General features: G+C 36.4%; 1 protein-coding gene across 8 annotated transcripts in view; it reads left to right on the plus strand.

The window, feature by feature from the left end:
• The window catches only part of IQSEC1 (IQ motif and Sec7 domain ArfGEF 1), a 328,601-nt gene extending 315,732 nt beyond the window's left edge, over positions 1-12,869 (plus strand). For 6 of the 8 annotated variants that reach the window (XM_062586055.1, XM_062586047.1, XM_062586048.1 and 3 more), the window contains 2 exons: positions 6,743-6,792; positions 8,089-12,869. In XM_062586055.1, coding sequence (XP_062442039.1) covers positions 6,743-6,792; positions 8,089-8,694 — 656 coding nt within the window. In that variant the 3' untranslated portion in view covers positions 8,695-12,869. The remainder of the gene's footprint in view (positions 1-6,742; positions 6,793-8,088) is intronic. The other 2 variants (XM_062586053.1, XM_062586054.1) reach the window with 2 other exon arrangements.
• Positions 12,870-17,958: the final 5,089 nt, after the last annotated feature.

The following is a 17,958-nucleotide window of genomic DNA, read 5'->3' on the forward strand; positions in this document are numbered from 1 at the left end:
ATTGTTTTGCAACTCAAGGTATAGTTCCTAATTCTTACAAAAGCAGCTGTTTGTGAAATATTATTGCCAGTATAATAGAAGAAACCTCAGTGGACAAGAATACTGATACTCCCCCCAAAGCACTATTGCCTCTAAAACTTACTAACTAATTAATATAACTGAGGACTGGAAAGGAGCACTGGTGTGATTTATTTGCTTAAGAAAAATGGGGGAAGTTTGGTACGTTTTGATTTTATTGTTTTTCTCTGTTACGCACAACTGGCATACCCATGTAACGCAGGCTACCACAGGTAACCCTGTGTTCTAGTGTTATGTACACGAGTCCTGTAATTACAGAAGTTGTTCCTGAACACCATGCTCAGCATTCAGAAAGTACTCCTGGGGGACAGTATTAACTAGATATTTATTTATTTATTTATTTTAGTTCATACTCTGTGTTACGTGCTCTGACTTTTTCCATTAATGGAAGTGATGATTTACAGTATAGTCATAATTTCAATACTACATATATCTTTGGTAGTAGACACTTCTTGTCTTTTTTTTAATTGTAGAGGAGATTTTTAGCTATGCTGCAATAAATAAAATCTTTATAAACTGAAATTATAGCCTGTGTTTTGTGGGTATATGTATGTGCATACAAGTATGTAGAGAGTGAGCTCTTTCATCAGTTGTGTTTTATTCTCTGTTTAGACTTTCATCCTCCTTTTGTTCATATGCTTCGTTTAAAAGACCTAGGACCTTGCTCCAAAATCATATTGAAGTCAGAAAGAGTTGCTTGATTGACTTAAATGGATTTTAGATCAAGCCACTAGTGTTCACCATTCTTGTATCTCAGACTCCAGAACACTTTCATCATCCTTCTCTGTTATTTTGTTTTCATTTCACTAGAATGAGAACTGCCATATTGTTGAATATGTGAGTTCGGTGGGAATGTACCCATATATGTGATTCACGATTTATTTTTTCATCCCATATAAATCTTTCATCCTACTCTTTCAAACATTGCCATGTATTTAAATTCGTGTTACAGGTTTTATGCAATAAACAAGTATTTGTAATCATGAGAACATTTCATGTTTCAAGAGAGCATGCCTAAAACTGGCATACTCATTACTGAAAATAACCTTTTTCCATAGTAAGTAGAAATCACAGACTAGAGGGTTTATCAATGAGTTTGTTAAACCCAACTAAACTTAATTTTATCTTTAACAAGTTGAGAATTATGGAGAGTTTCTGTTTGGTCTTGTGCAGTGCAACTGACTTGAGCAATGACATACTGTAACTTGCTTTGTTATTTGTTGTAGTAAGAGTAATAAGATTGCGGATGCTTTTTCTGCCTTCTCTCCATGAATAGCTTGCATGTGAGGTTGACATTGTTTTAATAAGGGAGAAATGATCCATAGGAAAGCAAAGAAATCACTTTATTAGCAGGATACTGTGTGCCAGTGATTATACCATATTGAATTACTTCTATAAAGGTGTACTGAGTAGGTTGCTTCAATTTTTTATTTATTTTTTTTTTATTTTTTTATTTTTTGATGGTATTAAACACAGGATCAAAAAGGAGGAGCATTAGGTGTAGTGAGGCAGTGTGTATGTGTCATTCGGTAGGAAATAAGTGCATGAAAAGGGATTTTAGAGTTACCTTCTGTATTAAAAAAAATAATAAAGTGAGGAAACTGCCTCATTACATATGTAATTGCCCAGTGAACACTGCAAAAACAAATTGAAAAATTTTAAAAGATTAATTCAATGAAATTGATTTTGAATCAATTGAGCAGCACTTTTTTCCATGGCTATATGACAAAACTTTGTAAGAAAATGTCCTGTTACTCTCTACCAGATGACTTAGTAGTAAATGGTGGCTGCAGAAAGTGACTTCCCCTCAGGAAAGGAGTGAAAATTCGTGAGCTTCTTAGATCCAATGAGTATCGATTTCCTGAACAGTTCTGACTCCTAAGCCATAAACAATTTGGAAAGGCAAGATTTCTCTGTTAGAAAATAATTCAGGAATTGTTTACTGACAGTTATTTTTCCATGCATTTGCTGAAATAGCTCAGGTCACAGTTGCAAGAAGAGTGCGAGTGAGGGCCCTTTGATTTTAAGGACAGTATTGTTCGTTGTGGATTGACATCTGTTTCCATGAAGTAAAAAGCAGAAATGGGAACTGGCAACCAACTGTGTTCCAAGACATGAATGAGCCAAAAATGTTTAGTGCTTTGTTCTTTCTCAAAAGAAAAAGACATCATTTTTATTGTTGAGCTGTAGTCAAGGAAGAACTGAGCTTATTCATTCCAGAATTTCGAATTACTAATTTATGTAAAAAAAAAATACAAAAAGACAGATTTTACTACATTTGAAAAAGAAGAACCCTATGAGTTGTGCCAGTTCTTGTAGAACTAGTGGCTTGTTTCACCGCTTACTCTGTTTCTGATTATATGATTAGTAAGTTTACACAAACAAAGTGAAAGATGTAAAGTACCACAGTAGTCATTAGTATGTGGGGAGAATGATTTGATTGCTGAAACAAAGACTGGTTAATTAAGCTGGTTGAACTTTTAATTCAGTGTCTGTCATAGGTTTCTTGACTGATTTTAGGCTAGTGAAATATTATCTGAATTCCAGTGATTGTGAGTTCCTTCAGGACCTAATACTTTAACAATGAGTGGGCAGTGGTGTGAGCATTTCTGGAAGTTGAGCTTTATTCCCTCCATTCCCAATCTGTAAAGTGGGGATAATATTTGCACCCTGTATTGGATTAAAAGTTGTAATGTATTGGAATCTGCATAGAAGTGCAAGGTGGTATAATGATTACTGTGAATAAAAGTTCTTCTTGTCTCGTAATCTCCTAGGCTATCTCAAGTAATCATAGCTCAAATAATTATATATAATTATAAACAAGTGTTGACTACTTAAAAAAAATAAATAAAATAGTCCAAGCATTAAAATAATTCTGTTATTTGTATATTGCATATAATCTAATTTCTTGGCTTTGAACTTTTAAAACATTCTTTCCTACCTTTGGGGGGGGAAAACATCTTTTTTTTTCCTTTCTTTTTTTTTGAACTATTTCATCTTTTTTTTTTTTCTTTTAGTTTCCTATATCCCAAAATGTAACAGAAAAGACTATGAAGCTTTGCTACACTGTAACTCCCTTATATAGACTCTGATTTCATGCAATTACAGAACCCCTCCATCTGTTGAATCAGTCTCTGATGGGATGGTGCAGTCCCTTGGCTCCCCCCTCATCTGATGCAGGCAAGGTTACGAGGTTCTTTGCTCCCTCCTCTCCTGTGGATTTTGCTGCATTATATAGGACAGGGGACACTAGCACACTTTCTCCCTCATCAGAAGAGCTTTCTAAGGAAACAGGAGAGATTGTCCTGTTTCTTCCCCTGTCACTGTTGTTAGCTTTTCTTTTCTTCAGTGGTATATGAACAGTAGTAGCCATGATATAGTTTACTGATTAAAAAAAAAATTGTATGAGTCAAGCTTTTTGTGATACGTCTATGTCAATTCCAAACATTCTCTAAATATGTTGTATAAAGGTATCCCTGAATGTTTACAACTTCTCTGTCTTGTAGAAGGAGACGTTCAGCAAGGCCATATGTAGTTATGCTGTCTCCTCATTTCCTAGAATTTAATCAGTATCTTGAGAATAATCTGCTTGAAGTTGCCAGGAGACTGTTTTCACAAATGCTCTCAAGACTGTACCTGCATCATCCAAAAAACAAGATGAAAACATTAAGGGTTACAAACAATCTTTTCCCCCAGAAAGCAGTCTCTCTAAATTATGAATAGAGCATGTTGTTAAGATAATTTTGAGCAAGTTAGGTTGAGTTGTAGCCCTTACCTCTGTGGCTAGGTGGTTGCAGATTCTGCTGCTGGGAATACCAATTCCACAACCTGTGGAGGATAGTGTAGTGGCTCAGAAGAGCTACTAAATGAGTTTGCTTCACCAAAAACATCATTTAGAAATCTTGCGAGCTGGTTTTGCCAAGAATTGCAAAGCAGATCATAAGAAGTGTTTTAGATCTCAATCTCTCACTGGCATAGAACACAGATTTCCAAGAAATGCAGTATAATAAGAAAATAGTGTTTTTTTTTTTTTTTTAAGAGTAAATATTTAACATTTCTAAAATGGTCTGCATGTCTGAGATCCCTTTCTTCAAGGTAGAGTGGATTTTTGTTAATGAAACCCTGAATTTTCCCCAGGAGTTCTCAAGTTTGTGAAAATATTAACTTGAAATATTCTTAGTCCCATATAAGGCATACACAAGTATCATGTATCCCATATACATACAAGTTGGACATATTTCTCGAAAAGAATATAAATATCTAGCATCAGTGGATTGGTGATTGAATCAGAGAAGATTAAAATAACTGAAATTTAATTTTATAAAAAGAAGTGAAGAACTACTCTAAGTAGCCTTCAAAAATATCAATTTGAACAAAATATATTTAGCAGAACTGATCTGCAAATTTGATAAATACCACCTTGCTTTGTATTGCAGCAGTTAATAATTATGCTAGTAGAGAGTTATGCTTACATAGGAAAATTTTAGTTGAGAGTCACCTTTTTCCTGAAAGGCATTTGAACATTGCAGCTCTAGGGGAATGTTTTTGAGATGGGATGCCAGTCTTATAAACATACATCGGTGCGGGAATGCTCTAGAGGATTTAGTAAATAACTTTCATATCACACTGTAGACCAAAACATAAATTGGTTCAGTTTGTTTTTAAAAAACTAAATCACGCTCTGTTTATAGTAATAGTGCCTGTCTGAGGAGAATTATGAGCATTTTAAATAGGATTTTCCTTTTGTTCTTGGCTTTGCTAGTACTTCTTTGCCCTGAAGTTATTCTAAGCAAATGTCAATCTGTCTCTTTCTGTGTTCATGGCTATTTTATTAAACTATTTTGACTTCTGCCGTATGCAGAAGACATTAGGTTTTCCTGTTTTCCTTCATTTTTGTCCATATTTAATGATTCATGGCAACTGTCAGTCTCATTTACAATATTGACTGCTAAGTTAGGAGATGGGTGTCTTTCGCTGTGTTTATGGATTGGCATACAAGAGTGATTTGAGTGTTAACCAGTACTAGTTCCATTAGCAGAGCATAAAAAGATCAAAGCCTGACAAGAAAAAAATAAGGGATTAACAAAGCCTTTTTTTGTGTGTGTGTGGTGCATAGGATGCCACAGTTTTTGGTCAGGCTAAAACTGCAAGGGATGAGCCTCAAAGCTTTTGACAGAGTCTGTGTAGGGGAATTGCTTAATTTCCAACAAACTTTGCAAGTCAACCAAAAGACCCTGGCCACAGACAATTCCCTCAACTTAATGTCAGGGCTTGTGCAGGGAACTAACTCTCAGTGATAATGTGAGAGGGAAATACGTCATGTTAGTCCAGAGACCATACAGTAGCTCTGAAGTGAAACTTGTGTTGCAGGGCAGTGTGCCATGACCAGCCAGGTCATGGTGATGCTTGCAGATCTGATAGGTGCTGATTCCCAGGACTCAGTGTTGTGTCCCACTTAAAAACAAATCCTGAAGTTCTTTTCTTTGGCTCTCAGAGTTATGCAACAGATGTCTTGTAGCTTTTGGTGTTGTAAAAATGAGGGCATGTGACTTACAGGGTCAGTGGTGCTGAAATCCTTGCAGTACCTGTTGGAGTAGAAGACTGACAGCAGTGATGTTGCAGCGTAGGGTGGAGGTTGGCTCTGAATTTGGCCTTGCAGGAAAGCAGTGGCATTGAGAGAGAAGTTGTGGTTTTGAAAACAGGTTCTGGAGGAGCTTCGATAACCTGGCCAGTCTTCAAAGTTTAGCTCTGCTTATACATCTCTCCAGTGAGGTATTTTTATACTTTCCAAAGCAATGCTCAACAAGCTATTTTAAAAATATCTACTATTGCTTCAGCCACTCTCTTCTGTGAAATGAGAGAAAATTTGGATCCTACATATAGCCACTGAGGTATTCTGACTCTTAGGCAACCAGTCGAGAGTTTCACGCACAGTTTTAGTCAAACATCTTTGGCAGTTTGAGAATGTTGTAACAAGTAGCACATCCATCGTACTTAAAGGTAAAGCACTGCACAGCTAAACAAACAAAATCTTGCCATAATATCAAGAAAGATTCCAGTTTTACTAATCAAAAATTAAGTTTAGTTTTTTTAAGCCTCATGAAAGAAGATTATATGAAATCCACTGAGGTTCAAAATTGGAAATAAAGTGATGAAACTGATGCCCCTTACCATTCCCCATGCTGAAGTTCAGAATAGGCCAATATTAAATTACATCTTTAAAGTAATACCGTCCCACAAGTACATATATGAATGTTTAAAGAAAAAAATTCATAGAGAATTAGCTTCGAGGAAATCAAGCAGTTTAAAATCCTAGTTGGTTAATATCGTTACCACACTAGTAATTATAGATGCTAAAATATACATATATTGAGATTTGTGCAAATAAAAGAATCACACTCCAGCAATGATAGCTGATTCACAACAAATATTTCTTGAAAGTTACAGTCAAGTACAGAAACTAATGGCCTTAAAATTTAAATTTTGGCTTTAAAAAACTAAGTTTCTGCCTTAGTAGCTCCTATACCAGTCCAGTGCAATGTGAACTCCCCTGCAGCCCTTCTAGTTGCATTTAGAGACTCCTGTAGTGATTCAGGGAAAGCAGCTGTTTTTCACCCGGGTCTTGTCTCAGTCTCTAATCTATGGTGTTGCATGTCCTGGGCAGGCAAGCGTGGGCGACGCAGCAGTGCAGGATCGCTAGACAGCAATATGGAAGTAAGTAGGAAGCTACTGATGTCTAGCTGGATGTGATGATGTGCATTTCAAACCTTTCTTTTATATACATATTTTTTTGCTCTTTTTTCTTCTAACATATAACCTGCCTGCCTCAAATAAAATGCATGCCTAGGCTACTCACTTTGTATTCTTCCAGCTTAAAAAGCACTGACAGCTTGTTTTAGACCAGTGCCATTTTTGGTTTGAGCTAACCTTGTTCCCTTTGTTCCTGCAAGCATGGTTAAATGAATATGATGTGTCCTTTTGCCACCATTTCAGTCTGGTCCCAGCTTAAAAGCCCACTTGCTCTTTGTTACAGAAGTACACTGTTCTTTCTGTTTGATATTTAGCTAAAACTATTGACTTCCATGCTCAACCATTCACATTGCTTATTTTCTAGTTAAATTGCTAAATGTATGCAGTCATGACACCATGGAATTGCGCAGATAGGGCGTGGGAGGAAAAAATTAATAAGATAGGTGAATTCAATGTGGATTTCATGAGATTTCATTCATCTTCAAACCATTTATATATATTGTTCATGTCTTTGAATTCAGCTTGCAGACTTTTTTTTTTTTTTTTTGTGTTTGCTTTAGGTGTAGATTGCAGTTTAAATCTAGCACACTTTGCATAAGTACTGTTGTGTCCCGTAACTGTCTTTACAAAATATAAACCCCAAACTTCCAGAAACTAAATAGACCATTCCAGGCTAAATAATAGAAAATGTTGGATCATAGGTCAGAACAACACAATCACATAGAAACTTTGAGTGGTATGGTTCCATTTAACATACAGTATAGAGTAAGGTTTGAGAAGCAGCACTGTAGTAACAAAATACTGTAACTAAATTTAAAAAAATTATTTTGAAAACTGAATTGTAACTGTAATGTTTGCTGCTGTGTGTTTAATTATTTAGGTTGAATTTAACGTTCTGTTTTTTTATTTATAAAAGTAACTATTCTTTTGAAGTATTTTTAAATGTATTTTTTCTTTAAAAAAGACACTTCTACGTACTATGTCACGTTACTCTTCTGTAACATTTTCTTACTTAAAGTGTCAACTTTCATTATTAGCGTATTGAAAGAAAAATTATTAATGCTTATAAACATCCCAAGAAGGGCATGAATGCCTCATTGGCAATTTAGGAAAGCTGGAAATAAAAATTCTCCTAGAACTCTAACATAGTCAGTCCACCCATGCAAGCACTTAAGGAGGAGTTTGTGGGTCAGTGTGAACTTTTTCTTTTAAACATTTTAAGATTTTTTTTAATTTTTATTTCTATTAATTTCTTTTTAGGGGTCCATCATTAGCAGTCCTCACATGCGCCGAAGAGCTACATCAACCCGAGAGTGTCCATCTCGCCCTCACCAGACTATGCCTAACTCTTCCTCACTCCTAGGTTCCTTATTTGGTAGTAAAAGGGGAAAGCCACCTTCCCAAGGCCATCCACCTTCCCAAGGCCATCTGCCATCTGGCTCATCACAGCAACCTCCGCACCCTGCAGTACTCCCACATCAGCAGCATTCTCAGCATCCTTCAGCCCTGCACCACACAGGGCCAGCTGAGGGGCAGGCGCAGGCACAAGTGCACTCGCACCATTCGCAGTACTGCCACATGCAGCAGAACCCGCCGCCCTACCACCACCACCACCACTACCATCCTCCCCAGCACATCCAGCACCCGCACCAGTATCACCAACACATGCCACATGCGGCACACTCCCCGCATACTCCGTACATGCAGCACCCCCATGCGCAACATTCCCACTCTCCGCACCCCCCACTGCCCCCTCCACACTCGTCTCACCCCCAGCACACTCAGCATCACCATGGACCACCACCGCCTCCTTCCACTACAGCCAGCACTAAGCCCAAGCACAGTGGCATCAGCACAATAGTCTAGAACATATTGACCCTCCCAGTAATTATAGTTTTTAAATACAGTTACAAAGGCACTTACAGGAAGCAACAAATAATACTGTTGGTTTTTACCTAGACCATTTAACTGAGTTGTGTGAGCTTAAAGGCTTGCTGATACTAAATAAAATAATTCAAGTTAGGGCAATCAACACCAGTTTTACTTACTTGTTAGATGCTTACCATCTGGTTAGTTATTCTTTCCTTACTGCCTTGAAAACATGCTGCTTGCTGAATATGAGTAAAGCTACCTTTTACACCAAATCCCATGACAATTTTACATGCATAATAAAAACTTAGTATATGAAAAAAGGAAAAAAAGTGATACAGAACCAAGTGTTGCATTCTTGCTCTTTTATTGTCAATGGGCAAAAAAATAAGTAGACCTGATATGGTTGATGAAAGTACGTAAGTAAACTTTATATAATATAAATATATACATATAAATATATATATATATACTGTATAGTTAACATTTGTGCTTGGAAAGAAAATTTTCAGTCCACAAAACTAGCAATATAGACCTTACAAGGAATTCCACTTACTTGATAGGACAGTATAATAGATGAATAGTATATGAAAGAGTAGACCAAAAATATTAAATGTTAAAAACAAATTTCAGACATTTCAGTATTTTCATTAAAAGTCCTCTGGACTCGCTAAGGGTTCTAAGCAATCATTACTAAATGTGCCAATTTAACATAGCATTTAAATGTTGTAGTCAAATACTGCTTTGTATAAATTCTTATTTTATTAACATGATAATATCATATGTAATCAGTATTATAACTGCTCTGCTATTTCAGGTAAGCAAACTTGTTAAGATGCAGTAGTTACACCGTAGCAATGTAGGATGACCGTTTACCCCAGGGTCATCTTCAAGCATTGGTCACACCAATTCTTAGACACTTTAAAGGCTGTGATAACTGTGAATTTACATGATCCACATTTCTTTTGTATGCCTATGATTTAGCGAACATACATGAAAAGTCACAACAGGTGCATGTATACACTGCAAAAACATTCATCTCAAACATGAAATTGCGAACTTCCATCCTTCTTAGCTACTTTGTTTCCTGTTTGCCATAATTTCTCATTTTTACCCCCAATTAAGCTGAATTCTAGTCTGAGAGTGTTTCCAGATGGAAGTGCTCTAAAACTTGAAGGTTTGTTTTAGAATTTAGTATAGAGTTTACATATATATATATATACATATATATATATATATATATATATATATATAAATATCTTTAAAAATCTGTAATTCCATGTAGCCATGTGCTAGCAACAAAGTGGCTTTACCATTTTTACTCATCACATTTGTTAGTTTACAAGTACCCAGCACTCAGCAGGCTGAGTTTATGCTCAAACCCTCACTTTCATAGCCCAGATAGTTACAAGACATCACATAAAAACAGGCTGTGCTGTTGTTGCTTATATGTTGTAATCAAACCGTTTGCAAATTTATATAAATTTTTTATCCCTAAATCCTGTACAAAGTTATACATGGCGCCTGCTTTGTAGTTTCAGCATTTTGAGCCACTGCAAGGACTTTACACCTAAACAATAGAAACAAAGGAATCACAACTGCTAAACTGTACCAGCCTAAAAGCAAACCTTGAAGAGGATGAGCAAAACGTTCCAGAGCGAGATGGGTAAAAGTAATAATAATAACTAATTAATTGTCTATTTAACAACAATAATAAGCCTGTCAGGAATAATGAGGAAAAGAGAACAAGAGGGTGACTTTTCATATGGCGTTGCTCTTGGTATCTCTATTTGGGGGGTGGGGAGGGCAATTTGGGGTAATTTTTTCCCTTTCATACCATTAATATCACAATACCAGCAAACTGCAAACTGAGCACTTTGTTAACCTCCACAGAGAGCAAATACAGCAATCTAGAGTTTAGCCTTTTGTTTAAAACTTGTCCATGTTTGTTCCTTACATGTGCAATATGTTTTCACCTTCTGTTTCTTCTCTTATAAATTATCTTCATGAAAAGAAAACAAGTAATTACATTATTATTTTTAAGTATCTCTCTCACTATTCTAAATTCTACAATTTACCTCAAGAGGGCTCATCTGGGCCCCCTGAGGCTCTGTTCCTTGCAGTTTAAAAAAATATACTGTTCTTAAAAAGGAAAATAGAACTGTCTGCATGTCATCTAATGTTATTATTGTGAGGCTACACTCTACATATTGTATATTTGCAAAATATATCGGTGTTATTGTTGATATTAGTTGAAGTAAAGTGATAACATTTAAATATGTAGACTTTTCTTCATACCTCTGTACCAATGGTAGAGTCTAACTGTAATTTATAGGTTGTTCCAGAAAAGATAAAGATACTATTCAGGTAGAAACATCTTTGAGAAAGTGCATCTTTTAATTAAAACAGAGGTAAGAATGTTCCTCTTCACTGAATGACATAGCCTGTACTTTTTCTTCAGATGCAGGCTTCTTAATGTCAGTAAAATTGTGTATTGAATAAATACAGAATATGCAGTAGTAGTGGAAAGGAAGATCTGACCCAAGTTGTGTTACTTAGTTAACAATTAAGACCTTAAATATTCCAGATCTGTATTTATTTTATGTTTTAAAGACCCTTTCATTCATTTAAATTAGAGTTACATGTAAAAATTCCAAGTTTATGTTATAAGCCACATTTTAATACATGACTGCTGATTTTCCATGTGCAATCAAATATTCAGAAGTTGTCACAAACATGCATGTAAAAAAAGAAAACACATGTAGGCATGACTTTCTGTACACACGGAGAAAGTTTGTGCCTACTCTGTAGGTATATTAAGTCGCATGTGTAAAATCACTGACCAAAACAACTAAACAACCTGTTCATGTAAGAGCACAGTATGTGTAAAATTTCTTATTTCAAGTTAGTGAGAAGAGACACAGTGGACTTGACTCCATTTCCCCACCCCCTCCCCACCCCTCATATATTTGTGTACTTTTAACAATTGAATGTGTCTTGGTGTCAGCATAAGTCTTAAGAACTTTGCTGCTCATTTAGGGATGTGTAACGTAATCTGTCTAAATTCACCCTTGAGTAACAATCACCTAAAGTGGTCTGAATCATGCCTGGAGTGAGAAAATGACAGTACTTCTATATTGTGGGTGGTTAAGAAAATGAATTTTTTTGGCCTGCAGGCAGGAGTAGAATTGGGAGGGTTTTTTCTCAAATTCCATTGTCAATTAAGAACTGGTACAGAACAGTACAGAGTGACTATGTTTCTCTTTTCCCATAAGTAATGTGGCAGAGTAGTAATGCTGATTTGAAAAAATGAGAGGGAAACCTGAACAATAAAGGTGGTGGACAAAAAAAAATCTTTTCTGGGACAACAGTCAAATATATATTTGGGGATTTTATTTTTTTTAAGTTAAGAATGAAATGTACAACAATGTAAAAACAACAAAAAAAAAAGAAACAAAGTTCATCCTAATATAATGTACGTCTTGTATTGCTGAAAAAAAAAAGTCTAACATACAGTGTAGAATGATTTCCCATCATGTACTGCATGCAGCAGAAGCCTCTTGTTTCTTGATAAAATGAGCTGAAAGACAGTCAGCAGATATAAACAATGAATCTCTAGATGTTGACTTGCTGTTCCATATGAAGCTGTGTGTTTTCTGCAGTTAAGCATGCATTTTGCTGTTCTGTTGTAAAATATCATCGCACTTCTAGCCTGCAAAATGGATTACTGTGTATATATTTAAAAGAAAAATGGAACCAATAACACGATTAAATTTGGGGAAGAGAAAAGAGGGTGGTGAAAATGGGACCAAGTAGGGGGAATAGGTAGTTCTCTAAATTGTACATAGTGTGTAAATTAGTATTACTATAAGTCTGCAGTCACTTTGAGGTTGCCTACAATACCTATCTCCTGTTAGGAACTTAAATCAGCTTTGAGTTGTATTAAACAGTTAGAATTAGATCTTGAATGCAGACTGTTAAAGACTTCAAGAAACATTATGCTTACAAGAAGCTTCTGTTCTGGGGAGGCTTGAGACCCCTTTTGTAACTATGGGGAAGAAAGGAGTGCTTTCATTTTAATATGCGTTCTGTTTGTAAGTAGTAACAGACCCTATTGATGTAAAACTATAACTGTGATTATGTGGAGAAATCAAATAAATCGTTTAAAACTCCTTGTTTCTCATTTTGTGTAATCCAAGAACTTCAATGTTCCAGATTCAAAATGAAGAAAATTCCCTCCTGTGAGGGAGTTCCCTCCTGGCCCCATTGAGTCAACGGGATTTCTGCTACTGACTTCAAGGGGGCCAGCATTACAGTCGTCATCTTAAACTAAAACAAATTGGGGGAAATGGCAATCAGTGCTGTGGAGATTGTGGTCACTTCTCAATAGGCTTTAGTTTGTTTGGCAGTACTATGGATGTATTTAGTTCCTAAGCAAGGTAAAAGCCAATACCACACCTAGATCTGCAAAGAATAAGAGACCATACAGAAGAGGCTTTTTGTGTAGCATTACTAGAACAGTCTACCTTTGAGAAATAGTAAGCAGATTTTGAAATTTCTGCTTACACATGAACTCTTTAGCATGTTAAACTGATCCCATTAACCTTCTGGTTATCACATTGCCTTAGGAGCTCACTTTCAGGTGATTGGCTGCCCTTGACTTATACATGTTTTAGTTTGTCCTTCTCATCAGGGATAAACTTCATTTCCTAAGTGTAACCTGCATTGCCTGGATGGAGCTTTGAGAGTATTCACTGCTTCTGTGCACCCACTGGCAGGGAACCATCATCATCCCTCAGTAAGTGATGTAACTGAATAAGTATTACCCAGTTGCTACTTGTATTTTGTTTGCTGGATGTCTCAGTTTATACCACAAAAGGATCATAACATGGCATATATGCCACACGTGGCGTTCGTAATATTTGGTACTACATGTGCAAGACATACGATGTCCTGCAATTACTTTGCCTGTGACATATTCAATTATTTTCATGTTATTTCTTTAGTTCATTTCCTGGATAAAAGGGATTATAGTGTGGCTATAAAACCTCAGATAAAACTGATATTGACCTGTGCGTTTAAATTAAGTATTGCATTTACTTTATTTTTTCCTGTGAATTTTAGGAGATTCTTGAATTGTTTAGAGGAAATAGTCAACTATGACCTATTTCTGAATGGCTGTAATTACAGAAAGTATGTCCTGATCAATGATATTTTTTTTGATAGGTAAGTACCTGTTTTCATTAGATACCCCAAAATGTATCCATTACTCAGAGCTGTGTGGCACATTAGAAGAGAGCTGCTATTACTGCCTCACAGAAAGTCTGTTACTGGAAAGAGAAGAATTTTCAGTGATGTTCTTTACTGCTCTTTCTATTCCTGTTTCAGAAACTATGTTTACTTTAAAAAATTCTGATTCATCTACATTGTAGGAAAGTGAAGACTCTCTCCTCTGTAATTTAACTCTCTTTAAGAAACTCTGAATGTTGTTACAAAATATATTATTTTTTCCTGATCCATATTAAAAGGAGGACCTAAATAATATCTGTAATAACTGCTGCTTCCTACTGAAGACTAGATTAAAAGCACTTAAGATTTGGCACTGCTGAAGAAAAATTAATAGCTAAAGAAACCTGGCCACCAACTGTGGTCAGTGTAGACAATTTACACCACTAGCAGCAAAAATCAATATAGATAAAGCCTTTTTTACAGTTTAATGCTCACATTTTAAAGCGTTGCTCATAAATTGTAAATTATAATATCGTTGCGACTCTGAGAGGCTCATCTTAAAGGAGTAGCATATAAGTAACATGCCACAGTAAATACATACTGATATTGTAACTGTTACACACACTTTTTTCAAATGGAAGCATGTTGGGTATTATGCCAGCTAACTAACCTTAGTGATTTTTGTTGCTATTGATAAGAAATTCAGAGAGGAAAAGATAGCATAGCAAACTTGATAGAGATGTCTAAATTACACAAATGATGAAAAAATGCTTCATTTTAAGTATATTTTTGCTAGACTTTTTTGTTTCCTATTATTTCAAGAATTAAAGCCAAATTTTGTATTACTTGGCAAAACTAAATCAGTGGCAGGACAAGGGTGATAATGAGTATTAGGAAATGTTTAAATTAAGGTCTTTGCTTGAAGTGACTTAGATCTAAGCTAAATTAGACTTAAAAGAATTGCTGATTGATGCTAGATTGAAATGATCACTTTTTTCAACTGACTAGACTTACTGTTTTTACCAAATGTGTAAATGTTTTTACACAAAATCAGAGAAAATCTCCTTTATAAATGCTAACATTGTTGAAATAATTGAGATGTGCTATTTTCATGATGGTTCACAACATATATCAGCCAGCTCAGATAAATCACACATGGATACAATTTATCGGCCGTATTGTAAAATAACTTATAAAACTTAAGCTTTCATTTGTTTCTTCATGTTTAATCATAGCTATTTAAACAGGTGTAGGTAATGAACAAAGAAAGAATCAGTCATTCTTTACTGAGGAGAATGGGGTAAATTCACAAATGAAATTTATGCTTGCATAGTGGAAGATAGGGAATGTACTTTATATCTGCATCTTCTCCTTTCTGCTACAAAATAATATGTTAACAAGTGTTTGGCAAAGAAATGTGGTGCTTTTTTTCTTTGGAAATGGAAAGAGCAAGGACTATGCAAGTGTTGTGGGTTAGGAGACTTAAATTATTCAGTGATGATATTACAATAAGCCAGAGAAGCTGGGAATTAATTTCATAATTACCCTTATGAAATTGTTTTTAGTTAGGAAGCAATCTAATTTGCAGTCATTCAGTTCCATCACATTTAGATCCAACTGTACTAAGTGCAACCTTTCTATGTGCATGATCCTTGGACAGGGACACATTTTCCTGAAGCTGCCCAGGGCAGTGACCCTTCTCCCTGCTGAGGTCCCAGTGCGCGTGGTGCAGCTGAGCTGTGGCTCAGGCCAGGAGCAGGAGAGGAGCGTGGTGCTGCTGTGAATGTAGGAACGTGAACACTGCAGTGGCGGCGAGTGGGGGGAGAAGCCAAGGAGAATGTCTCTTGCCAAATGCATGGCTTTGACAGCACTGCACTAATGCAGTGGGGGTACAGCTCCTGCAGGCATTTTCCTCTTCCATAAGCTCACCATATGCTGTTGATTGATTTTAGTTCAATTGTACTGGCTAGTATTCCTCCAACAACAGAGAGGAAGAGTTTACAAAACACTTTTTTAATTTTGTCCTATATTTTCTTTTCCATCTCAGTCCTTACTTCAGGCTCAAAAAAGGCTGTACTGTTAAACAAACAAACAAACAAACAAAGGCATAATGGCCATAATTTGAGTCATTTCTGTTATGCTTCATAACTTGAGTGATTAGATCTTAAAGAACAGTGGCAAGAAATAGCATTCTCTAGCCCAAAGAAAAGTACTGAACATTGTGAGTTAGGTGTTAAGCATCCTGAGTGCTTATATCCCTGAATTTCCACTGTATTTCAGCATTTGAAAAAAAAAAAAAAAAAAAAAAAAAAAACTTAGACTGTTTGCTAATTACTCTGCTATAGCAATGTGTAAATTTTGAAAATAGTTGGAATGTATATTTTATACCTAAAGGTGGAGGGACTTTAAAATCTCCTTAGAAACTCTGAATACCTACCAGACTTGTGCATTAGTCTGGCTGCCAAACTATAATATACCTCTACTGCAGTCAGGCTTCATGAGGACGTATCCTACTAAAATAGATCTTTTTTTCTATCAGGGCATATAACAATGTTTGTATTCTAACAGTGGACATAAGTTTATTTCCATTCTTAGTAACTTCTTCTGGAATGTTGGAATATTACATGACCCTGCTAACCTACACACAAACTGTCAGCATAGCTTCACAGAAAAATGGTGTCTCTGTATATGAGCACTGAATCACGGGAGGTAGCTTGAACAATTCCTCTGACAATGAGGACTTGAAATAACTTGAAGGAAAAGCTGGTGAAAAAGGACTTCATTGTATTTTGGGTCATCTCTTTCCACATCCGAGAGTAGAGAAACAGATGCCCCCTGTAGGGTGAAGCAAATTATTGGGCTAAAAAAATGTTCCTGAGATGATGCAGCTCTTTCCTTGCTCTCAGGCAGTAGAGGAAGAGTATAACAGAATAGAATTTTAGTAGGGAGGCTTTTACCCCATTCCCCTTCTGCATTCATTGATACTCATGTGGTTTATGCAGTTACCACAAATTCTTGTTATAGTCACCCTTCTTCACTCAACTATCACTCTCATTTTTGTATGATACAAAAAACAGTTTGCTTGCTGCTCTTTACCCGCACGTGTTCATACAGACTTTCACTGTAACAGCTTGTTTGCTAGATTGAGAGTTTATGTTATGTCCTTCATGGATGAAGAATTATGCTTAATTTCAATACAATATTTGGCCTGCTTTTTGTCTCTTGACAAATAAAAGCTTATTTGGTTCCAAAGAGCAGTTTATAAACTTTGATTGTTTGAAATAAAATACTTTAGGAAATAAAAAGCTTAGAAAAATAAGATAATTTCATGTTTCCTTTTGATCTAACACGACAGAGCTACTTGATGGTTTGCCTGTTAAACTGTGAGGAACACATTAAGTGTTCCTTTCACTAATAAAATTTGCCTATTTCTTTTTTCAGGTACTTCTTATGACAGCCACAGCATAATAATTCTGGATGTACATTAGTTGGGCAAACGTTATAAAGTGACAATGTTAACATCAGTGTTTCAGTAGTACTTTAACAGATGGGAAAGGCATGTTTCAAATGTTAATTTACCTTTGTGTAAATGAGTTTTAGGATGCATAAACAATGTGTCAGCGAGAACTCTTAGCTGTCTACAAAGCAGAGCAGTAGGTACTGGGTGGTCATGCAAATTAAGCACCTAGCAAACTAGACTAGTGACCTGGCTTGTTACAGAAAGCAATCACTGTTTTTTTCATTACTTCAGTAATTTTGCATCGTTTTGCCAATTGTTCTGAATAAAAACTACCTCCAGAGAGATGGAGGATGAAAGTTAGGGAGAAACGTGGCTCTGGACACCGTCCTTGCCGTATGGTATTTCCCTCAGATTGCGGTAGCAGTGCTTTACGTTTGGCACGCGCTCTGCGCAAAGGGCAGCACAAAGCGACGGGCGGCGAACGGGCTTTTGCCAGCCGCACCCTCCGGGGGAGCCAAGGCCGGGGCGGGCCCCCGAGGCGCGGGCGGGCCCCCGAGGCGGGCCGGGGCGGG

The sequence above is a fragment of the Rhea pennata genome, chromosome 12 (genome assembly GCF_028389875.1).
Source record: "Rhea pennata isolate bPtePen1 chromosome 12, bPtePen1.pri, whole genome shotgun sequence".
NCBI classification, from domain to species: domain Eukaryota; kingdom Metazoa; phylum Chordata; class Aves; order Rheiformes; family Rheidae; genus Rhea; species Rhea pennata.